The following is a 25,344-nucleotide window of genomic DNA, read 5'->3' as shown; positions in this document are numbered from 1 at the left end:
CTGAAAAGCCAGTATCGGTGCATCCCTAGTTTGCTACTTGAATGTATTTTTAAGATTTATCTCCACAGTTTAGTGTCACTTTAAGAAGGACTTCAGAAGACTATATAGGGACAGGGATTGAGCACCACCATTATTTATTGATAGTATAGAGATTGACTTTAGCTGGTGGTGAGGTTAGTTGATGTCAGAATGCTCACACACTGTGATATTTTGACATCTGTAGAACACTGTGGAGAACACAAGGATGACCTCATCATTGTGCTGTTGCTCCTTTTTGTCCAATCAGCAGGTTGGATGGGCAGTCCTTGACAGAGCTGCACTGCTCTACTGCACTACAGACCAGCAGAGGTGCCAGGATCTTAAGACTAGGAATAACAGAGTAATATATCTAGTTCAGCCTTCACCCAAAAAATTAGTCTCCCAAGGCTGTACTCAAATCTGCCAACAGTTCATGTCCTGTGGATGTCCACAAGGGTGGTAAACCATGCTGCCGAGACAGATTACTCCACCTGTGTACATGTGATTGAATGACTTCCTTGGTACCCAATGGAGGGGATCCTTCTTATTATATGAGCCAGAGAGCTTGTCAAATTATTGTATATCTTTTACTTCTCCACATTTGTGTCCAAGCAATATGCGATACCTGCACTGGTGTTGGGTTGGGTTTGGAAACACCGATTAGGTGTTTTGTCATTAGAAACAAGTGGTGCTGGGACTTCAAATATTTTTTGTTAAGAATGCAGGAGATACAATAATTGAACAAGCTCATTGGCTCCAGCTTAGCCATTCACATAATAAAAAGGACCCCCCTCCATCGGGTACCAAAGAGGTAATTGAATGCATAATGAGGGAGCGCCAAGCCAAAGGTAGAGAGACCAAAGTGCTTTTTTAGATTGTCAGCCAACGCTGAGGTCACAAACTCCTCCTTCATCACTGCTTAAGGGTGTAATAAGCATACATGGACTCAGTGACACTCTTCTACAACAGAGTTTGTGTGTAAATGTATCCTAGAAAGTCATGACAACCATTCTGTTAATGGCTCACATATGCAGGCGTGGACCTATTTGTGTCCCAGCAACATGATATGCTGCACTGCACTGGTGTAGGGATGGGTTTGGAAACACAGACCTGGTGTTATGTCATACACCCTCTAGGGCAGGGGTGGGCAAACTGCGGCCCTCCGGTTGTGGTGCAACTACAAATCCCATTAGGTATTGCTAGACTCTGACAGCCACGAGGCAGAAACATGATGGGATTTGCTGTTTTACCACAAGTGGGGGGCTGGAGTTATCCTACCCCTGCTATAGGGGATGCACAATATACATTTTTTATAGAGCTCGTTCCAATGACTAAGGAGACTCAACCTGTCTGTCAGCCGACCTTAGATCACCATCGAAGGCCTTTGAGTGCCTACAATAGCTGTTTCTATGTTAAATGTTTTGTGTGGAGCACTAAGGCATTTACTTTGAATGGAGTGCTGATACTTCCTTTCCATATACCGTGTATATATATTTGTGTGTGTTTCTATATGTAGATCCCCCCGTGAAGATCATAAACACAAGTGACGACACAGAACACAAGCACGAGAGTGGAGAGCCCATAGTCCTGAGCTGCGAGCTGTCCCGGGAGAACGCCCAGGTCCGCTGGTACCGGGATGGGGTGGAGATAGAGGAAAGTGCCAACATAAGGCTGGAGTCAGACGGCAGACATCGAAGACTGGTTATCGCATGTGCCACCCCAGAGGATTCTGGGGAATTTGTCTGTGACACTGGAGACGACTCCGTCTTCTACAACGTGATGGTGACAGGTCAGTGACAGAGCCCAGAGCATTGACACCTATCCCTTCCTGTGACAATGGCCTAAACAGTTTCCATTTGTCGGAGTGTCTGGCAGTAAATTGGCCCTATAAATAGCAGGTGATGCAAAGTGTCAATAGATTAAGTGGTGGGGAGAGAAACTGACTGGTCACAGATAAGGAAAGAATGCCTCCAGCTATTAGCTAAACTGTCAACAGCTTCTCTTCCTATTGATGACTACTGTACGTGATAGGATATTTGCACCAACGTTCTTTCGAGAGTTCTCCTCTTCAGGTCAAAGCAGTACTGACATACAGAGCTCTAACAGGATATCAATATCGGTAGTCCAGCAAAACGTTTGGGGATGTTGGTTTTTGGCATGGAGAAGCTGGTTCCAGGTAGTTCTTGGTGGCTTTCAGTGCCAAAGACAAGTCAAAAGTAAGGTGGCCATCTAAAAAAACTCCCTGATCCCTCATCGTATCCAAACCTTTAACCATAACACTTAACCTTTCTCAAATTTCAAAGTGTGAAACTTAACCTTTCTCCTGAATGACCCCAACTTTTGACTTAACCCTAACACTCAACCCTTCCAATTCTTAAAGCCTGACACTTAATCTATCTCCTAATTAGCCCAACCGTTGACCTGACCCTAACACTTACCTTGACCCAAAAGTTACCCCTCCACACTTAATTTTAAAGTAAACCATTTGTGAGATGTATTTATAATAAACAGCCTTTCTTTCTGATTGACTGACTCTGTACAAGAATGCAGATGGGTAAAGTCAAGAAAAAGTCAGAAGCCCTGATCTGCATACTAGTTTTGGGACTGTTTGTCCCAAATTTGGGACAGATTTTCTGAATTCACTGACAAAGTCACCAAAGGGCCCCTATTGCGAGACCCCCTTCCCACCTGCAACTTCTGTCCCACTAAAAACACTTATTCACTGCGAAAAAATATTGCCGCTAGATAAAAATAAGCCTCGTCCGCGTATCCAGGATGGAGGTCCCAGCACTCATCTGAGCTACATCTACTATGAATGGGCCCCTATGTCATGCAGGGCCTTGTGCAGCTACACAGTCTGCACATATGGTATGTGTGTGCCTCTACCTGAATTGCTCAAAAGCCACCAATCACATTCAATGACAGTGGAAAATGGCAGCTGAAGGGAAATGACTGGGCGTCATGAGATAAAACATAATTCCATATTTCAGTCGCATTTATAAATGTGGCGAAGTACTTCCATTAAGTCGCGTCTCTCGTCATCCATATACAGGTGAAACTCGAATAATTAGAATATTGTGCAAAGTTCATTTATTTCATTAATGCAACTTAAAAGGTGAAACTAATATATGAGATAGACTCATTACATGCAAAGCAAGATAGTTCAAGCCGTGATTTGTCATAATTGTGATGATTATGGCTTACAGCTCATGAAAACCCCAAGAACCCCAAATCCACAATCTCAGAAAATGAGAATATTACATGCAATCAATAAAACAAGGATTGTACATAGAACAATATCAGACCTCTGAAAAGTACAAGCATGCATATGTACTCAGTACTTGGTTTGGGCACCTTTTGCAGCAATTACTGCCATTACTTTTGCACGATATTCTAATTATTCGAGTTTCACCTGTATAAATTTCCTCTTCATTTTCTAGAACCGGCTGTGAAAATCGTGACTACAAGTGAGGACACTGAACAGAAACATGCGAGTGGGGAGAGCATGGTACTGAGCTGTGAATTGTCCAGAGAGGCCACCGTACACTGGTACAAGGATGGAGAGGAAATAGTGGAAAGTGAGAATATTCGTCTGGAATCGGATGGCAAGCAACGCAGATTGGTGATCACCACGGCCAGGCAGGAAGACTCCGGGGAGTATACGTGTGACACAGGACACGACCGCTTGTCTTATCATGTCACTGTAACAGGTCAGTGGCCATGCCTTTGAGTGCCTACAATAGCTGTTTCTATGTTAAATGTTTTGTGTGGAGCACTAAGGCATTTACTTTGAATGGAGTGCTGATACTTCCTTTCCATATACCGTGTATATATATTTGTGTGTGTTTCTATATGTAGATCCCCCCGTGAAGATCATAAACACAAGTGACGACACAGAACACAAGCACGAGAGTGGAGAGCCCATAGTCCTGAGCTGCGAGCTGTCCCGGGAGAACGCCCAGGTCCGCTGGTACCGGGATGGGGTGGAGATAGAGGAAAGTGCCAACATAAGGCTGGAGTCAGACGGCAGACATCGAAGACTGGTTATCGCATGTGCCACCCCAGAGGATTCTGGGGAATTTGTCTGTGACACTGGAGACGACTCCGTCTTCTACAACGTGATGGTGACAGGTCAGTGACAGAGCCCAGAGCATTGACACCTATCCCTTCCTGTGACAATGGCCTAAACAGTTTCCATTTGTCGGAGTGTCTGGCAGTAAATTGGCCCTATAAATAGCAGGTGATGCAAAGTGTCAATAGATTAAGTGGTGGGGAGAGAAACTGACTGGTCACAGATAAGGAAAGAATGCCTCCAGCTATTAGCTAAACTGTCAACAGCTTCTCTTCCTATTGATGACTACTGTACGTGATAGGATATTTGCACCAACGTTCTTTCGAGAGTTCTCCTCTTCAGGTCAAAGCAGTACTGACATACAGAGCTCTAACAGGATATCAATATCGGTAGTCCAGCAAAACGTTTGGGGATGTTGGTTTTTGGCATGGAGAAGCTGGTTCCAGGTAGTTCTTGGTGGCTTTCAGTGCCAAAGACAAGTCAAAAGTAAGGTGGCCATCTAAAAAAACTCCCTGATCCCTCATCGTATCCAAACCTTTAACCATAACACTTAACCTTTCTCAAATTTCAAAGTGTGAAACTTAACCTTTCTCCTGAATGACCCCAACTTTTGACTTAACCCTAACACTCAACCCTTCCAATTCTTAAAGCCTGACACTTAATCTATCTCCTAATTAGCCCAACCGTTGACCTGACCCTAACACTTACCTTGACCCAAAAGTTACCCCTCCACACTTAATTTTAAAGTAAACCATTTGTGAGATGTATTTATAATAAACAGCCTTTCTTTCTGATTGACTGACTCTGTACAAGAATGCAGATGGGTAAAGTCAAGAAAAAGTCAGAAGCCCTGATCTGCATACTAGTTTTGGGACTGTTTGTCCCAAATTTGGGACAGATTTTCTGAATTCACTGACAAAGTCACCAAAGGGCCCCTATTGCGAGACCCCCTTCCCACCTGCAACTTCTGTCCCACTAAAAACACTTATTCACTGCGAAAAAATATTGCCGCTAGATAAAAATAAGCCTCGTCCGCGTATCCAGGATGGAGGTCCCAGCACTCATCTGAGCTACATCTACTATGAATGGGCCCCTATGTCATGCAGGGCCTTGTGCAGCTACACAGTCTGCACATATGGTATGTGTGTGCCTCTACCTGAATTGCTCAAAAGCCACCAATCTCATTCAATGACAGTGGAAAATGGCAGCTGAAGGGAAATGACTGGGCGTCATGAGATAAAACATAATTCCATATTTCAGTCGCATTTATAAATGTGGCGAAGTACTTCCATTAAGTCGCGTCTCTCGTCATCCATATACAGGTGAAACTCGAATAATTAGAATATTGTGCAAAGTTCATTTATTTCATTAATGCAACTTAAAAGGTGAAACTAATATATGAGATAGACTCATTACATGCAAAGCAAGATAGTTCAAGCCGTGATTTGTCATAATTGTGATGATTATGGCTTACAGCTCATGAAAACCCCAAGAACCCCAAATCCACAATCTCAGAAAATGAGAATATTACATGCAATCAATAAAACAAGGATTGTACATAGAACAATATCAGACCTCTGAAAAGTACAAGCATGCATATGTACTCAGTACTTGGTTTGGGCACCTTTTGCAGCAATTACTGCCATTACTTTTGCACGATATTCTAATTATTCGAGTTTCACCTGTATAAATTTCCTCTTCATTTTCTAGAACCGGCTGTGAAAATCGTGACTACAAGTGAGGACACTGAACAGAAACATGCGAGTGGGGAGAGCATGGTACTGAGCTGTGAATTGTCCAGAGAGGCCACCGTACACTGGTACAAGGATGGAGAGGAAATAGTGGAAAGTGAGAATATTCGTCTGGAATCGGATGGCAAGCAACGCAGATTGGTTATCACCACGGCCAGGCAGGAAGACTCCGGGGAGTATACGTGTGACACAGGACACGACCGCTTGTCTTATCATGTCACTGTAACAGGTCAGTGGCCAACCAGATCATTACTTTGTATATCTACAAGCTACGCATTATTTTTATTATCCTTACTGTATTATAAAGAATAAAACCCCCCAAGTGTTATATTTGGGTATAGGCAAAGCCTATTAGGATGAGTTAGTCCCTGGCTAATATCAACACAAGCCACTTAAAGTAGGCAAGTCAGATGTGCGTTGACTGACCCTACAGACATTCACTGGCACCAATGAAATATCACATGAACTGAACTTGCTTGCTTACCCCAATGGAAAGTAGAGGGGTACACATTCTAGAAAACCCCATGTTTTGGTCCTCTCTGAGGTTAACAATCACCTAATTCAGTCAGATCTGGAGATGATCTTATATCTGTAGCCATCTTTGATCAAGTCCCAGCCAACCTTGTCCCATCTCCATCTGGGAGTCCTCTCTACCTCGTTGGACCATAGATTAAACAGGATGTTGGTGCAACCAAAGGGACTGAATCTTGGCTTGGCTGCATGGCCCATTCTCTGAAGTTGAAAATGATCAAAAACACTCGTCAATTTGACCCCATTAACTGTTAGAAAGTCGAATGAATGTTCCGAAAACAAATTGTTTTCAAATGCAATTCTACTGGTGTATGGCAGCTTAAGTCTAGATGATCAGTTGTCACAGTATGAATGCTGCAAGACCCCAAGTGTACCCAGATTAAAATTAAGGTGGCCACACACTGTGATTTGAGGATCACCCGGGCCGTGACATTCAGGTGCAATTAAAATACAAGATTTAACATGTTAATGTGACTTCAAAGACACTTTTAATATTGGGAGATTTAATTTATTGGTACCTGGTGATTCTGCCATTAAGGTCCTTGTTCAGGCACCACCAGTTATAGAGTGATGTGCTCATGTGTTGTCACCCTGTGCCCATCAAATTCAACTTGCCAATTAAAAATTGGCACATCACAAAGCAAAGCATCACAGCCAAGGCAATGTGTACAGTCCTGACCAGCTGTCAGGTCAGTTACATTGTAGGTGGGTGGTCAGGTGACAGTAAAAACCAGGAGCAATTGCTTGTTTTTACCCCCCAAGACACAATCCCAGCCACCTGTGTGAACTTATTTTTGCAGGGCCCGGGGGTGTCTTAAGGTTCACTCCGGCCTCAGTGCCAGCCCCCACAGTGCCTCCCTGAGTGCCGTCTTGGGCAGCCACCTCAACCAGCCTCATGGGTGGCACTGCCACCTTAAACCTGGTTCAGGCAGTTTGCATACAGATACTCCCATTGGCAAAATACAAATCTTCCAGTCGCCTCATTTTAAAGGTTACTCCCAATTTCTGGGATCTTCCAAAACATTAGCCATCAATGTCTTCTCTCAGCACTTTCTCGATGTCTGTGCCCCCATCTCCCCAGCTCCCTCATTAGAGGTGCTGTCCCATTGACTTTAATGGGCGAGTTTGATAGGGGGTTCCACCAGTCAAACTCAACTTGCCGAGTGAAATTGCGGCACAAGAAAACATCACAGCCGCGGCAATGTATACAGTCCTGACCAGCTGTCATGTCACATTGTAGGTGGGGGGTCAGGAGGCAGTGAAAACCCTGATCAACTGCCTTCTTTTCACCACCACTATCATCCCAGCCGCCTGTGTGAACGTATTTTTGCGGGGCCTCAACTGGCCTCATGGGTGGCAGCTGGCATACAGAAACTCCCATTGGCACAATACAAATCTTCCAGTCGCCTAATTTAAAGGTTTCTCCCAATTTCTCTGGTCCTCGAGAACATTAGCCATCCTCGTCTTCTCTGTGCACTTTTCTCGATGTCTGTGCCCCCAGCTCTCTCATTAGATGTGCCGTCCCATTGACTTTAATGGGTGAGTCTGACAGGCAGTTCCACCAGTCAAACTCAACTTCCCAGCTGCTTTTTTTATTCTTGCTGGGACCAGGGGTGTCTTAAGGTTCACTCCGGTCTCAGTGCGGTCCAAACAGTGCCTCCCTGACTGCTGCCTTAGGCAGTCACCTCAGCTGGCCTCATGGGTGGCACTGCCCCCTTAAAACTCGATCCAGGCACCTGGCATACAGAAACTCTCATTGACACAATACAAATCTTCCAGTCGTCTCATTTGAAAGATTTCTCCCAATTTCTCTGGTCCTCCAGAACATTAGCCATCATCGTCTTCTCTGTGCATGTTTCTCGACGTCTGTGCCCCCACCTCCCTCATTAGAGGACTGTTTATTTGCAGCGAGCCGCAGGTCAGTATTTTGGGCCGTTCAGCCGTCACATTCCACCGCTTCCAATGAAGAAAACATTTTCACAGATGTGATCTTCAGCTCCAATAAGTGATCTGACTTTGAAATGCATTTCTGAAGGTAGACGGTGATTTATAAGGCTCCCGCTCCTCATCCAACACACCTGACACCTTCGCTGCTCCCGGCTGACGCTGAACTGACACATCCAGATTATTATCCGTTATCCCAGCGCTGGAGGTCGGACGAGGTGGAGGAATCGCACTCCTATTAGACAGGAGAAATGAATAAAAGATCACGGACAGAAATGTCAGCTTATATTTTATTTGCAACATGTTTAAAATGTAGCAAGAGCCTTTTTTTAATATAATTTGGGATAATGTACTGTAGAGTCGGGATTGATATCTGTATTCCATCTGGGGAACTTCCCAGTCTATTTTTTTGTCCTGATGTCCAGGGATGAAAGAGAGAGGACATCCAAAATTGCCAAGGTGGTGGTGGGGGGATCTCTCAATGGGTGACAACTGTCTAAGAAGGCATTTCCATTTTCCTCGCAGCCTATTGTGTCTCAAGAAAAGAAGTGGAGGCAAATCTCGGTGTCTCAAAGCTGGACTCTGACCTTCCCCTCAGTCTTGCAGAGTTGTATCGGCTCCTCTCCTGGACTGAAATTGCTTACTGCGAAATTCTCACAATGTGCATTAGAAGCTGCAGCAAGTTAGATAGACCCGCCTCCTTTCCTGGCTGAAGGATGTCCAGCATCAATTAGCACTTCCCTTCCAAGCCTGACTTGATTTGGATTTGGGGGGTGAGGCTGGTTGGCGGTGGAGGACATTGCTTTTGTGGCTATAGAATGTTTAACTGATTTAGAAATGTTTAGTAATGACAATCTACAGACACATACTTCTAGATAATTGCCGTTTTTTATTCTTTGTATACCTTATTTCACTTTTCCTCCCCATTCTTCTCACAGTGGCCATTTTTACTAAGGGCAGATGAATCCATCTCCCTTTGCTTCCTGGAAATCTGGCACATGTGGCACATGTGACTAGGACATGTGACCATGCACATCATCTCAGGGGAGGAAAATGCTTTTCCCTGAGATCTCATGAGATTACAAATGAGATTTCCCAGCAATGCTCTGCTGATGTAACCTTCCCAGGATGCAACGCTCTGGCACATGACATCACTAATGTCCAAGAGGACCAGGAGGTGGAAAAACAGTAATTAAAAGTAAAATAAAAATATGTTTGTTTAGCTAATGAATGTAATATGATTTCATATCAGCATGTTGAGGTGATTTTTAGTGAAAGGAGGTAAAGATCCGCTAGCATTTAAAAAAAAGCCCTTTCCAATGACCAACATACAGTTGATGCAGACTGGGCAGCTGGGACTTTGGGGCCCATTTTTACCTTGTTTGGGTGAGATAGGTGCTGGGATCTCTTCCCAATGCTTTGTAGACTTGGACACAGTTCACTTCTATGTAGTTGTCAATACGCAGGGAATATTTATTTACTTATTATGGTTATTTATAGCACATCTCCAATTTAAACAAAGCTTTACATGCTATTCAGTCACATCAGTCCCTCCCCTCAAGGAGCTTACAATCCTTGGCCCTTAGCTCACATTCTGTATTCTAGGGCCAATATAGACAGGAGCCAAGTAACCTGCCAGCATGTCTTTGCAGGGACGTCCCGAGGCCGGGTATCACCCAGAGCGGATACCAGGTGACACCCGGGACGCCATCATCGCGTAGGCGCGGCCATCTTTGTGATACCTGCCGGTGGCCATCTTGGTGATGGATGCCGGCGGAGAGAGGAGGAGACATTCACCCGGCAGGATAAGTTATGCCGCTGTGTCCCCTCCTCTCTCCTGCAACTGTTGGGTTCTCGGTCCATGACCGAGTGCCTGACTTTTCAGAGGGGGTGGCACCAAAATGACTGTCAGTCATTTTGGTGTCACCCCTCAAATGGTGTCACCCGGTTGCGCTCTTCACCACCCCTGTGACACCACTGTGTTTTTGGAGTGTGGGAGGAAACAGGAGTACCCAGAGGAAATCCACTCAAGCACAGGGAGAACATGAAGGTTGTGGTTTGGATTCAAACCAAGGACCACAGTGCTGCAAGGCAAACATGCCAACCACTGAGCCACTGTACTTTCCATGTAAGTGTTTTTACTTTGTCATTGGTCAAATGGGTAATGGAGGGAAGGAGGCGAAAATTAATCTTGAACAGGGCAGATCTCCCCAACAAGATCAGGAAAAAAAAACATATCGAAGTTTTACAAAAGTTAGGTTTGGAAATCCCGTCCATGTCGGCTAACGCACTTTTGTGTCACTTTAGAGCCTCCGGTAAAAATTGTGAACACCAATGACGACACAGAACACAAGCCTGTGAGCGGGGAGCGCATGGTCCTGACTTGCGAGGTGTCCAGAGAGAACGCCGTTGTGCGCTGGTACAGGGACGGCATCGAACTGGAGGAAAGCGACAACATCAAAATTGAGGTGGACGGTTGTCACCGGAGGCTGGTCATCGCGTCCGTAGAGCCGCAGGATTCCGGAGAGTTTGTCTGTGACGCTGGCGACGATTCCGTTTTTTACAACGTAACGGTGAAAGGTCAGCAAGTGCTGTGTGCAGATATTGTAAAGGAAACAAATGGAATTCCTGGGAGGGAAGAAGGGTTTTATTGCCACCTGTGCTCCTGTTAGAAAGATTTTCTCTCACTTCCTGTCCTGGTAGTCCAACAGGAAGTGAGAGGAAATCTCCCCTATAGGCACACAGACAACAGTAAAAAAAACAACTCTAGCGAGTTCGGGAGTCCCAATAGATTTTTAATGATGAGGAGTATCTTTGTGTTTTGGGAGATTTTAGGCAGGTCACTTCTTGGTACTCAGGGGCCGCTAGAGGCTGTTGGAACAACGTATCAGATATGCAGGAAAGAGGGCGCCATACAAATGTTGAAGCCCAAATATTAGAAATATTCCCTCTTAATCAAGATCTGGAAGAACTTAAGTAGCAGCCCAAGGCTTAATGACTTGAGCAGAACTCCAGCCACGAATAATAAAATAAAAATGAATAGTCCGGTAAATAGTTTGGTAAATAACCAAAACAGTTTTTGCTGCAATATTCACCTTCAGCCAGAGATTTACCCTGCGATCATTTATTCTGCCACTAGATGTCTTCAGTCTGATAGCCAACTTCATTCAACCCACTTACTCTGGACCCACCCCCGGTCTGTGACTGAACAGTGAAAGGAGTAGAAACACAGTGATGAGCTCATTTCTCTGTCACCCTGCTCTCTCCTCTTATCAGCATGCTTCTTGAACTAATTGGCTCATTGTGCTGCTCCTTTCTCTTACACTCCAGCCTAGCTGTAGGGAGACTGAGAATGGGTCTAAGATGAACTGGGCTCAGGGCAAGTGGGTTAAATGATGCTGGCCATTAGATTGAGCACATCAAGCAGCAACAAATTTCCCTCTGGATTGTTACTAAATAATGTAGCAAAAGCTGTTTTTTTAAATCTTTTAATGTGCTATTCATGTTTATCATTATATTTTTGGCTAGAGTTCTACTTTAAGCCAAAAAAGCAGCTGCACTACAGTAGTGCATAACCATTTACTGCGCAGATTTATGGATGTTTTTACCTTCAAAGTATTTGTAGTAATTAAACGTTTTTGGTTTTTTTAGGCTTTTAATGGTTTTTCTCTTGTCTTTCAGACCCCCCAGTTAAGATAATAAACAAGAACGATGAGTCGGAGCATTCGTTTCTGAGTGGGGAGCGCGTGGAGATGAGTTGTGAGGTGTCCAGAGAGAACGCCAGCGTGCGCTGGTATAAGGATGGCGAGGAACTACATGACAGCAACAGTATTGTGTTGGAGGCGGATGGCTGTCACCGCAGACTGATCATCTTATCAGCAGACACATCAGACTCCGGTGAATTTGTCTGTGACGCAGTAGATGACTCCGTCTTTTACAACGTGACAGTGACAGGTCAGTGTTATCTGAGAGCATCTTGAAGACCTGGTCTACCTAAAAATTGGTATTTCAGTTCATTGTTGGGCCGCAAGAAGCGTCCACTTTGGGTGCTTCAGCAGAAGGTGGCGCAAAAAAGGGTAGAACCTGAAAGCTAAGCTGCTGACATAGTTCTTAGCTCATGAGAGAAGGGAATACCCCTTGGCCTGTTTGCCATGGTTGCTAAAGAACCTTATATTATAGCCAGAGGGACCATCATGCATATTGTATCTCATGGGGAACTTCAGCCACCAGCTCTCACTTCTGTAGTTCCAGACTCTGTGTCCACCCACTATGGAATTGTGGGTGTTCCTGCGCACCTTGTTAGACTCCTCCTGTTGTATTCTCAATTATATAAAATTAATTTAAAATTCAAGGAGGAGTGTGGGACACAATACGTAATGTAAGGTGACCAGATTTTTAAAATGAAATTTGGGGACATTTTTTTAGCTTCTGACGGCGTAAAATGCGCAGCCGGCTTCCCTGCTACGCTAATAGCGTATCTTCTCAAAAGCTGCATGCAGCTCGCACTGGTTTGAATAGTAACCGGCACGCGCTGTATGCAGCTTCTGACAGCGTGGGAGACGGGCAGTAGACATGTGCGATTCGTTTCGTTCCAAATCGAAATTCGGACGAAATTTCCGAAATTCGTGGATTCGGAGCATCCGAATTTCCGGAATGTACCATGTCCGAATTCATCCGAAATTTCGTATTCGGAATTTTGGATTCAGTATGAATTTTGTCCTAATGGAAATTAAATTAGAAATGTACGATGATTACTACAAAAAGAGGATTTCATAGCATGTGAAGATAAAAACAAAAAATTACTTCATGTTCCTGTGCATGCACCGTCAAAGTTTAAACGGATAAAAAAAATTAAGAAAAGGATTTTAATGTCCATTTAATAGTGAAGACTAGAGCACAGCCATAAGAAATGTCAACTGTGGCAATTCTGCTACGTACGTGTGTACAAACATTCGTCCGTTCGCGCAAAACCCCAAATTTCGGAAATTTGTCCGAATTCCGAATCCGATCCGAATCTGAAACCCAAAACGAAACACATACAGGACCCGATTTCGGAAATACGAAATAAACGAAATCCGAAACTAAACTAAACTAAACAAATTTTTGGCGGCTGCACATGCCTAACGGGCAGTTGTTTATTTTAGTTTGGGGCTGCCCTAGGCAAGACTAAATTTGCCCCACCCCTGCATGTTTTTGACTTTTTGCGTAACCTGTCAGTCGCTGGATACAGCGCACACGCTGTATGCAGCTTTTGACATGTTCCGCTATTAGCATAGCAGGAAAGCTGGGGTCTCAGGTGGGCTGTGCAGGATTTGTGGTGGGCTCTGCGGGGTCTATGGTGGCCTCTGCGAGGTCTATGGTGGGCTCTGCAGGGTCTCCGGGGGGCTGTGCAGGATCTGTGGTGGGCTCTGCAGGGTCTGTGGTGGGCTCTGCAGATCTAGATGGGAATCTGGACCCGCCCCTTGACGGGGATCCGGACCGGCCCCCTCCTGCTGCTCCTTCTCCTCGCCTCCGCCTCCTCCTCCTGCTCGATTAGGCAGCCGGGGCTCATCAGTGGATCCAGGGATCAGGTGAGTATTTTATGTTCCCGGGGACATTTCCGGGGACATAATTTGTTTGGGGACGATCTCCTCAATCCGAGGACTGTCTCTGGAATTCGGGGACGAATGGTCACCCTAAAGTAATGCCAGCTGAAGGCCCATAATGACCTCTGAAGTTCTAACTGCTGAAATCAACAACACAAGAAGAAATAGATGATTTAACACCCCAACAACTACAGTTTGGGTTGGACTGAACCTTTACATTCCTGGACTAAATGTGTCAAATATTTTGCTGCCTTTTGTGATATCTTTCGTCCCCGAGCCTTCCCTTTTGTCTCTAATGGTGGATTTGTGTAGAAAGCGCCCACTGGCCTCTACAGTCAACAAATCAACGACACCTAGAGATGGTAAAAAGGGCTACGTATTAACACAAGCTGCGTCAAGTCTTGTGACTCCTCTTAGGATTCCTAGAAACTCTTCCCCTGTTGTTTTTTTTTTATCTGACTTTACCTGTTCAGAAATGGCAGCAGAAATCTGATTGGAGCCTTCTAATTTGGTGATTTTGTGGTAGGCCCCTTATAGGAAGTATGACTTTTAAGGGCCACTGAAGGTTAATTATTTATTGTCACTGTCTCTCTAGTTCCCCCAGTGAAGACTCCAATGACTAAGGAGACTCAACCTGTCTGTCAGCCGACCTTAGATCACCATCGAAGGCCTTTGAGTGCCTACATTAGCTGTTTCTATATAAAATGTTTTGTGTGGAGCACCATGGCATTTACTTTGAATGGAGTGCTGATACTTCCTTTCCATATACCGTGTATATATATTTGTGTGTGTTTCTATATGTAGATCCCCCCGTGAAGATCATAAACACAAGTGATGACACAGAGCACAAGCACCTAAGCGGAGAGCCCATAGTCCTGAGCTGCGAGCTTTCCCGGGACAACGCCCAAGTCTGCTGGTACCGGGATGGGGTGGAGATAGAGGAAAGTGCCAACATCAGGCTGGAGTCAGACGGCAGACATCGCAGGCTGGTTATCGCATGTGCCACCCCAGAGGATTCTGGGGAATTCGTCTGTGACGCTGGAGACGACTCCGTCTTCTACAATGTGACAGTAACAGGTCAGTGACAGTGAATCAGAGGGTCCCTTCCAGGGTTGGAGGCTGAGTTGTGTGACCCCTTAAAGTAAAATCTATTAGATCCCCGGGCATTTCATGCTGAGCACATGATAAAACAATGCTTCTTCACAGGAAACAGTAACAGGTTACTCCATCTACATAATAAAGACACTGGAATTTCACGTTGTGTATATATGGAAAGTAGGAAAACACAGGCATTCCACTCTATTAGGAGGGGCTAAGCCCATAGTCTGTAACATAATATATTCATAATTAGCCCTGAAGAAGGAGATTTCCAAACTGCATTGGTTTTTGTGACTCTTCATTACCGGTATTCAGTCATTTTTTAATGATCAGTGCCTAGTTTGAGATTATTTTATATATCCTTGTTTCTCTTCTAATATTGCAGAGGGCTCATGATTTTCTATTCATCATTAAGGGTGCCCTAATTTCTTAGACACTTTTTGGGCAGAGTGATTTGCCACCTAACAGTGCTTGCATAGTTCCACCCATGACAACTTCCAGCCAGTAGAGGAGCAGCACATGACATGGAATGTATTCTTGGTTAATATCTAAACACCAATGCTGGGAGAGCTTTCCTAATCCCACTGACAGGTCTCCATTTCTCCCACCGACACCAAGGATGTGACACTATTCCTGCCAATGACACCAACGATGGGGCACTGTTCACAACGACATTTTTTATTCCGCTGACCATCAATGCAGGGGCATTTCTTACTTTCACAGGCACCTCCTGCACACTGTCTGGCCCTCCAACATTCTGATGGACAGTGAACTGGCCCTTCGTTTAAAAAGTTTTCAGGACCCCTGTTCCAGACCTTCCATTCTCCATCCAAAACTAAACAAAATTTTGTATTTGTTTCATTGATTGCAAATGTAAAAGTGGCCACTCACATACTTTTTTTTTTACAAGCCCAACTGAGCAGCGCTGCTGATTGGAGCACTGTGATGAGGGACCGCTGGACACCTGAAGCTCTTTGTGGGAGCTGGAGGATTGTTTCTTTGGAACAGTCACATCCATATATGTATGGCCTCCTTAATAGAAGTCTAGTTGTGGAAACAAGAAATTAATTGTCTGTTTGCAGAGCCTCCAGTGAAGATCTTGAATGCAGACGATGACACAGATGAGAGATGCCTGAGTGGTGAGGAGCTGGTCCTGACCTGTGAACTGTCTCGGGAGAACGCCACGGTACGCTGGTACAGGGATGGCGAGAGAGTGGAAGAGAGTGAGAGGGTTCGGCTGGAATGTGATGGAAGACACCGCAAGCTGGTCATCCTCTCGGCACAGCCATGTGACTCCGGGGAATTTGTCTGTGATGCTGGAGATGATTCTATATTCTACAATGTGACAGTGACAGGTAAAATGTTTTTTGCTGGAGCAGTGATTGAAAACCACGGGTCACCACACTCTTTTACTATAAAGCCAGAATAACATTGTATTTTCATGATAACTCCCTCAGCAACTCCTTCAACACACAGTGTGTTCCCTCTCCTTCAGGCGAGTGATTTAAACACAAGCTTGCTCAAGCTGATGGCAATTAAGAGGGTATTTCATTATGCCTAGGTAAGGTTCAAATCTCCCAGAAGCAAGACCTGATTGAAACTGTGGCCTCTACTACCGTGTTCCTTCACCACAGCCCAAGAGATAAAATGAGCTAGAGTCCCATGGTCGTCCCTATAATGAAGCAGCCTGAGGATGTTCCCTCAGGCAGCATCTCTTTGGGTCACATGGCAACGTTTGTGCCACTCCCTTTCTGGCCAGAGCATCCAAGGTTGCTATGAGCTGGGTGAGGAGATGTGTAAGGGCCATACTCATCTCTCCACCAAGCTCTTAGCTACCTGATATGCCCAGTAACGTCACTGGTTGCCAGGAGCTGGGCAGGATGCCTGCAACGGTGATACACATACCATGACATTGCATTCTATTACTAAGCCTATGGTCTACCAGAACACCCAGATCCTTCTCGATCATTGACTCCCCCAATTGTATTCCCCATAGAGTGTATGATGCATGCTTGTTTTTAGTCCTCAAGTGCCTAACTTTACTTTTATTAGCATTAAACTTAATTTGCCACATCAAACAGTGCATTGAAGTTGGAGACATTCTGTAAGGACTGTATTCCACTACATAGCTCGGCATCATCTGCAAACATAAGAATGGTACTTTTAATCACCAACTCTATATAATTTATAAATAGATTAAACAGTAAAAGACCCAACACTGAACCTTGGGGGAAACCACTAATAACACTGAACCTTGGGCTACACCACCAACAACACTGAACCTTGGGATACACCACTAATAACACTGAACCTTGGGGTACACCACCAACAACACTGAACCTTGGGGGACACCACTAATAACACTGAACCTTGAGGTACACCGCTAATAACACTGAACCTTGGGGTACACCACCAACAAAACTGAACCTTGGTGAACACCACTAACAACACTGAACCTTGGTGAACACCACTAACAACACTGAACCTTGCGGTACACTACCAACAACACCTCCACTAATAACACTGAACCTTGGGGGACACCACTAATGACACTGAATCTTGGGGTACACCACTAACAACCTCAGACCATTCAGTATGAATCATTGATCACCACTCTCTGAATACGATCTTTAAGTGAGTTTTCTATCCAATTACGCACTGAATATTCTAAACCTACAGACCTTAACTTATACATTAGCCATCCGGGGAAACTGTGTCAAATACAAGGATACAAATCTTTTGATTATACTGCACATTTTAATGCTTGCCTAAAACTGCCACACATTGAAACTTTTATACAACTCACTTTGAAGGAATATGAGTAGGTCATCATCGTCTCAGTACTTAAACTTCCTTACACCACTTATTTATATGAATCCCAGGAGGGTTAACATATAGAGAAATAGAATTTAAATGACGGATTTGGCCTGTGACCGCTACTTATCCGGCAATGCTGAAAGATTATTGGTCACCCAGCCATTATTACTTCCTGTTCCCACATGGTCCTAATTCATCTGGTTATCAGCCGCATCTTCTTCAGTCACACTTTTGCCTTTGTTTATGGTATTTTGCATTTGATGTGCAGAGACATCCGTGGTTACTTCGGGCACCCCCCTTTTTTCGTTTTGGGCTTTATCCGGTCAGGTGTGCGATGGGACCAATAACATTAGTTACGTCTCGCTTAGCTTCTGGCAACCAGTAACGTCACTAGTTGCCAGGAGCTGTGAAGCCTATGGTCTACCAGAACACCCAGAGCCTTCTCGATCATTGACTGTATTCCCCATAGATGGTACATAGGTGTATGATGCATGCATGTTTTTAGTCCCCAAGTGCATAACTTTACTTTTACCAGCATTAAACTTCATTTGCCACATAGATGCCCCATCAAACAGAGCAATTAAGTTGGCCAATAACAATACTAACTGAAAAAAGACAGCAGGGGCAAACACACAGGAAGTTATCAGCTCACTGTTTTCCTGGCAAAGTCAACAGCTATTTTTATCTGATATAACAAAACACTTCCAATGGTATCCACAGCTAAAAAAAAGAAACAAAAAGTTTCTGACCGGTATTACATTTGAGTTTTTTCTTTTGTTACGTGGCTTGGTTGTCAACCCCGGGTGTAGTAACACGTAACAAAAGAAAAAACTCAAATGTAATACCGGTCAGAAACTTTTTGTTTCTTTTTTTTAGCTGTGGATACCATTGGAAGTGTTTTGTTATATCAGATAAAAATAGCTGTTGACTTTGCCGGAAATACATTGAGCTGATAACTTCCTGTGTGTTTGCCTCTACTTACTGTTTTCAGTTAATTTTGTTCCCAGCTCTCCCTTTGACTACAGAACAACTCCCTGGATGTTATGAATTGTTATGCTGTCCTGTCCTGGGGTAACAATGCTACTCCTCCATAGATACAGTACAGTGAGTGAACATTGTCACCATAGGACAGGAACTGTGTTACTGGCAGGTTCACATAGGAAAACTAATGGAAAAAATGTCTAAAATAAAATCAGCAGCCATTATCCCTAAGGACTAGCGGTGACCTCAGGTTTGGACTGAACCTGGTCCAAATATGAGCTACTCCGAACATGGATGTGTCATGACCACTTTCACCCAATCAGCTACAGGCTGGGCATTCCCTGCCCTGCAGCTGCATATAAACAAGGGGAGGGATGCTTGTGTTGATGTCGTTGACCTTATATGACCTCCAGGGCTGGATTTCCCACAAGGTCACCGAGGCCCGGCCTCGGGCAGCAGGGAGTAGAGAGGCAGCAGGGGTGTGGAATTCCTATTTCCCGATGCCCAGGACATGTAGTTCCGGGCGCCCGCCGGGTAGTTTTTTTCTACATTTAGTCCTGCTTTGGGCAGACAGGGCTACATGTACAGCAGGGAAACCACTGCTTGTTTTGTGCAAGGGATCTCGGCGATGTCGCTGAGATTACGGCCCCTTCCCACCCCTGCCATCTGGTTGCCATTCTCCACGGGGGGGTTGAGGGGGGGGTTGAGGGGAGCATTGAGGAACTTGGCCTTGGGTCAGCAGAGAGAGTAAATCCGGCCCTGATGACCACATAGCCATTTTAGGTAAATGTAATTTGCCAAATATAGGCAGGTAGCCATATAAGATCAGTGATGTTACTGCATCCCATGTGTTTGCTTACATCAAGGTGGGGTTGGGAATTCCCTACCCACAGCTGATTGGGCAGCACGCAAGGAGCTTCCTTCCATGTTTCAGAAGAGCTCCTTCTGGGTTCATAGGAGCTTAGGTTTTCAGACCAGGTTCGGTTCGAACCTGAGCTCATCCCTTCTATGGACTGGTAATCTGCAACATATTACATTTTTGTTTTTGGGTTGGGACTCACTGTGATTTCTGACTACACGTTGTACTTACCATTGCTCCTTGCATAGTCCTATTGAGTAGGTCTGTAGGAGTAACTAACATCTCCATCTTTCCAGATCCTCCTGTGAAGATTGTGAACACGAGTGATGATGTGGAACACAAATGTGTCAGTGGAGGACGGGTGGTGCTGAGCTGTGAGGTGTCCAGGGAAAACGCAAAGGTGTGCTGGTACAAGGATGGGGTGGAGGTGGAGGAGGACGAGAATGTCATTCTGGAATCAGATGGAAAGCATCGCAGGCTGGTCATCCCAAACGCACAAGTAGAGGATTCAGGAGAGTACGTCTGTGATGCCAAGGATGACTGTGTCTTCTATAATGTAGCTGTCAAAGGTATGTGGGCAAGCCAAGGGATAAAATGAACTGACCGCACTTTAAAATGTATTACAAGCTACAGCCCCCATTTTATTCTATATCATGTGAATGTTTGTCCCACAGAGCCCCCGGTGAAAATAATAAACACCAGTGACGACACCGAACTTGACTACCTTACCGGGGAACAGGTGGAGCTGAGCTGCGAGGTGTCACGGGAAAACGCTGTGGTGCGCTGGTATAAGGATGGAGTTGAGGTGGAGGAGTTGGAGAACATCCGGGTGGAGTCAGATGGGAAACATCGCAGGCTTATCATTCCTTCTGCCCTGATTGAGGACTCCGGAGAATTTGTCTGTGACGCCACTGATGATTCTGTCCATTATTATGTCAAAGTCATGGGTGAGTCACTGGGGGTAGTCATGGCGGTTCAGCAGCTTTACCATGGCACCAGAATATCATGTGACTACTGGGGGAAATCATGATGGTTCAGCACCTTGATCATTGCATCAGATCATCATGTAAGTACTAGGGGGCAGTGATGATGGTTCAGCAGCTTAACCATGGCACCAGATCATGTTGTGACTACAGATGGCAACTATGGTGGTTCATCTTTTTTACCATGGCACCAGAATATCATGTGACTTTGAGGGGGGGGAGGGTCAGGGGGGGGCAGCCATGATGGTTCAGCAGCTTAACCATGGCACCAGATCATGTTGTGACTATAGATGGCAGCTATATGTATTCAATCTGTGTGTTTAGTTGTTTGAGTTCAGATTAAGAGGGTGATATAGATGCTTCATATAGTAATATATGTAATCGGTTTTCGGCTATTTTTTTTCTCCAGAGCCTCCTGTCAGATTTGTGAACATTAGTGAAGACACGGATCTCACCGGGGTGAACGGAGAGCCGGTGGTGCTGACCTGCGAGGTGTCCAGGGAGAACGCCAAGGTGCGCTGGTACCGGGACGGTGTGGAACTGGAGGAGAGCGACAACATCAGGCTGGAGTCCAACGGCCGGATCCGCAGGCTGGTCATAAAATCGGCACAGACACAGGACTCTGGGGAGTTTGTGTGCGATGCCGGAGATGATGCTGTGTTCTATAGCTTGTTAGTGACTGGTGAGTGCAACTGTGTGCAAATAACTAGCCCTATTGTACTTTACTATGTGAGAAGCCGTCATTTAATGCCCAATGGACTGTTAAAGTGCATCTGCCATAAGAGATTTATGTGGGCTGCAATTGATGATGTCTTATTTTGAGAAGGTTCATTCCCTGGCTATTATGGTAGTGCTTTGGCTTCAGCACTTAGTCACTCTCTTAGAACAACTATAGAGAGATAAGGAATTTGGACAATTCTCTGACACCCGTTTATAGTTTGCTCCAGATCTGTCATTCAAAATGATTGATATCGCACACAGCCGGGCGACTATCACTTTCAGCAGGTCGTTGATGGCAGCCCTGTACTTTTCTAGTGATAAGTGTACTTTAACTGCCAGGTTTGAAAGTCACCAGTAAACCTACCTAATATAACATGGAACTGATGTTTCTTGTTTGACCCTGAGCAGCTTCCAGCGATGAATGACAGTGGCTGGGACAATCGGGGCCACAATTAGAAATCATGGGGCCCCATACAACCTACCTGACAGGGCCACCTCTCTAACTGAAAGGAAAATAATGAGGCAGTTCACACACTGTGCAATGCTAATTGTTGGTGTGGCAAGTTGCGCTAACAATGGGAGGGGCTTAAAACGAGGCTACTCACAGAGTGCAGAAGTATGTATTGTACATCGTGCAGTGGTCAGGTATATGTAAAATACACAGTGCGGGGGTCAGGTATATGTAAAGTACACAGTGCGGGGGTCAGGTATATGTAAAGTACACAGTGCGGGGGTCAGGTATATGTAATATACACAGTGCGGGGGTCAGGAGTGTGTAATGTACATAGTGTAGGGGTCAGGAGTGTATAATGTAGATAGTGCAGGGGTCAGGTGTGTGTAATGTACACCGTGTAGGGGTCAGGAGTATGTAATGTACACAGTGCAGGGATAAGTGGTATGCAATGTACACAGTGCAGGGGACAGGTGTGTGTAATGTACACAGTGTAGGGGTCAAGTGTGTGTAATGTACACAGTGCAGGGGTCAGGTGTGTGTAATGTACACAGTGTAGGGGTCAGGAGGAGTATGTAATGCACACAGTACAGGGGTCAGGGGTATGTAATGTACATAGTGCAGGGGCCAGAGGTGTGTAATGAACACAGTGCAGAGGTCAGAAGTGTGTAACGTACATAGTGCAGGGGTCAGGACTCTCCTTGCACCCTACAGGCTTGTTGAAAGAGCACTGTTTACCGCACATAACATGTCACAATACATAACGACTGATCGCTGTTCATCTTTTGATGAGTTGAGAAAAAGGAAATCCGGAACCTTCGCACGTCATTGTTCTTTCCGCTGTCTTGTTAAATGAGCCACCTTGTTTTTCTTAATATTTCTGGGATAAAAGCATTTGTAATAGAACAAAATTCAGTAAATAGATTCATAATTAGAGACGGTTCAAGCTGCAATATTTCACAGTGTAGCCTTTGAACCTACTACATCAAAACATCATAAAAGTTTTGTTTCTTGTACCATTAGATTTAAATGACACGGGGAAAAAAGTCTATTTATGTAAGTGGAGGTATGTAAGAAAAAGTGCTACAGCAGTTATGTAACACGTTGTATTGTTAGTATTGTAATCTCCTGTCATTCCTGGTAACAAAGAATGGATTTTGCACCGGATGCTCTCAATCTCTGCCTTGACTCTGAGCGGTAATGGGAAAGCTGATTTCATGTATTGTACATACAAGGCAGAGAGAACGCTTTTATGGTTTAATGGACTAGAAACTCACCTGTTTGTACTGACATCATTCCAAACTATTCCTGCTATAACCAGGGGCACACTAGAAATCACAGGCCCCTTTAGCAAAAATTCTAATGTGCCCTTAACAGAAAAAAAACATTATGGTACAAGACCCTGATTGTCATGGCAGGTGAGGAAGACTGGAAAGCATGTAGCGGTGATAATGATGTGCAGTAAGTACGGATGTTTGTACAGAACAGCATACAGATTGAAGCAGTGTGGAATATAAAATGTACAATAAGGCTTAAACTATATTTCCACAGTATACGGACAGATCACTGTGAGAGTGCTCAGAAAAAATCTTTAGCCATGTTGCCTGCTGCAACAAAACATCTAAAAGCTTACAAATATTTTTTTTAAATGATTTTTCATTCTGCTGTGTGAATGGGAGCACATAACAAACATACAGAGGGGTTTTCTCAAATTTGACAGCAAAAGTGGAAATACCATTTAGAATGAGCTGGTACAGAATAGGGAATGTACAGCATGGTATACAGAATAAGGTTGGTGTGCAATAGGGAGCATACAGCATGCTATACAGGGTGAGGCGGTGTGGAATAGGGAACTTACAGCATGGTATACAGAATGAGACATGTGAAATAGGGAACATACAGCATGGTATACAGAATGAGACATGTGAAATAGGGAACATACAGCATGGTATATACAGAATGAGACATGTGGAATAGGGAACATACAGCATAATATACAGAATGAGATATGTGGAATAGGGAACATACAGCATGGTATACAGAATGAGACATGTGGAATAGGGAACATACAGCATGGTATACAGAATGAGACATGTGGAATAGGGAACATACAGCATGGTATACAGAATGAGACATGTGGAATAGGGAACATACAGCATGGTATATTCAGAATGACGTGGTGTGGAATAGGGAACATACAGCGTGGTATATTCAGAATGACGTGGTGTGGAATAGGGAATGTATAGCACGGCATACATGTTCAAACGTTCATCATGCAGCTGCCATTTTGCATGTAGGTAGCAATCTACTTTATCTCTAAAGAACCATCTTTAACACAAGCAATCTGGGCTCCTCTATGTGTGTGAAGCGTTCAGATTTTATATATAGTATAATGCCTCCCCTGCTGTGGATTATACAAATTTTAGGATTCACAGAGGACTTGAGTGACAAGGCTGCAGGGCGAGTGCGGTAATGACAGTCACAAAATTCCAAGGTGAAACTTAACATCCTCAGTTTGGTTCAGGGCCTCGTCCCATAACTCTTCTGCAAGGCTTGGAACATCTCATTGCCAAGTGCACATGGAGTGAGCTAAACTGGGTGATTTGCATTTCAGGGGGCAACCACATTTTCCTAAAAGAGATTTTATTAGCCTCCTGTGCCTACAAAACTTCTCCAAGTCCTGATGAAACTTTAATACTGCAGGACGTCCAAGGTGGTACAATGCTGGAGAAGTTTTTAATCGGAAATGTTTGTTTTAGTATTGTATAGAATAGAGAAGGGTTGGAACATTTCTCACCACTTCAGGCGAGGCCTGGGTGTAGTGGCAGGGGGCCATTTCCCCCATGGGCCAGCTCAAATGGGATACTGTAGGTTGGGCTGGTGGCCCAAAGAGGACATACTTTAGCATCCAGATATTGATCATAGTGGGACCCTCAGTAGGTGACACCTGCCACACGTTATAAAGCTATCTTCTGCCTATTCAGACCTACAAAAACAACACCTGTTGGAAAGTCATCCAGCACAAAATTCCTTTGTGGCTCTAAGATGTCATGATACTTAATATCAAGAGCCGGAAAGGAACCTGAAGCTGGAAATGTGAGTCAGACTCAGTATCTATCATGAAAGGGCCACTTGGTTGTATTTGCTCCCAGGTCCTAAGGTTCGCAGTCCTTCCCTGCCTCATTTCCTGTTTGCTTGCCACTAGAACAGGAAGTGAGGGTAAATCTGTCTAATACATATTTTGAATACAGTGGAAATGGGTTATAACCGCTGCCAGGTATTTATCGCTGTCTGCACCTTCAGTGTGGAAATTCTCACTCACTTCCTGTATTTGTGACATCTTGTATGTGATGATGTGACAGCGTGTCACTGGGACAGGAAATGACGGGAAATTTCCCCAGTGGTTGAATAAAACCTGAAAGAATTTGTAAGCTTTCTCTGTTACCCCCCAAAAAAATATGGCAGGATATTGTGTTTAATGCTTTATATTTTTAGTTTGGCTATTTTTTCTGAAGAGATATTTTCAGTTATATA

The 25,344-nt window shown here is 44.5% G+C and overlaps 1 protein-coding gene across 1 annotated transcript in view; it reads left to right on the top strand.

The window, feature by feature from the left end:
- OBSL1 (obscurin like 1) overlaps nucleotides 1-25,344 on the top strand; it is a 79,733-nt gene that overhangs the window by 26,148 nt on the left and 28,241 nt on the right. Inside the window, exons 5-13 of the mRNA XM_018563033.1 lie at nucleotides 1,535-1,807; nucleotides 3,877-4,149; nucleotides 10,624-10,896; nucleotides 11,998-12,270; nucleotides 14,706-14,978; nucleotides 16,082-16,354; nucleotides 19,953-20,225; nucleotides 20,331-20,603; nucleotides 21,049-21,316. Of these exons, the coding sequence (XP_018418535.1) occupies nucleotides 1,535-1,807; nucleotides 3,877-4,149; nucleotides 10,624-10,896; nucleotides 11,998-12,270; nucleotides 14,706-14,978; nucleotides 16,082-16,354; nucleotides 19,953-20,225; nucleotides 20,331-20,603; nucleotides 21,049-21,316 (2,452 nt within the window). The remainder of the gene's footprint in view (nucleotides 1-1,534; nucleotides 1,808-3,876; nucleotides 4,150-10,623; nucleotides 10,897-11,997; nucleotides 12,271-14,705; nucleotides 14,979-16,081; nucleotides 16,355-19,952; nucleotides 20,226-20,330; nucleotides 20,604-21,048; nucleotides 21,317-25,344) is intronic.

This window comes from Nanorana parkeri, unplaced genomic scaffold, assembly GCF_000935625.1.
Source record: "Nanorana parkeri isolate BGI_ZX_2015 unplaced genomic scaffold, ASM93562v1 scaffold626, whole genome shotgun sequence".
Taxonomy (NCBI): Eukaryota; Metazoa; Chordata; class Amphibia; order Anura; family Dicroglossidae; genus Nanorana; species Nanorana parkeri.
Note: the sequence above shows the minus strand (reverse complement) of the source record. Positions and strands in the feature narration are given on the sequence as shown.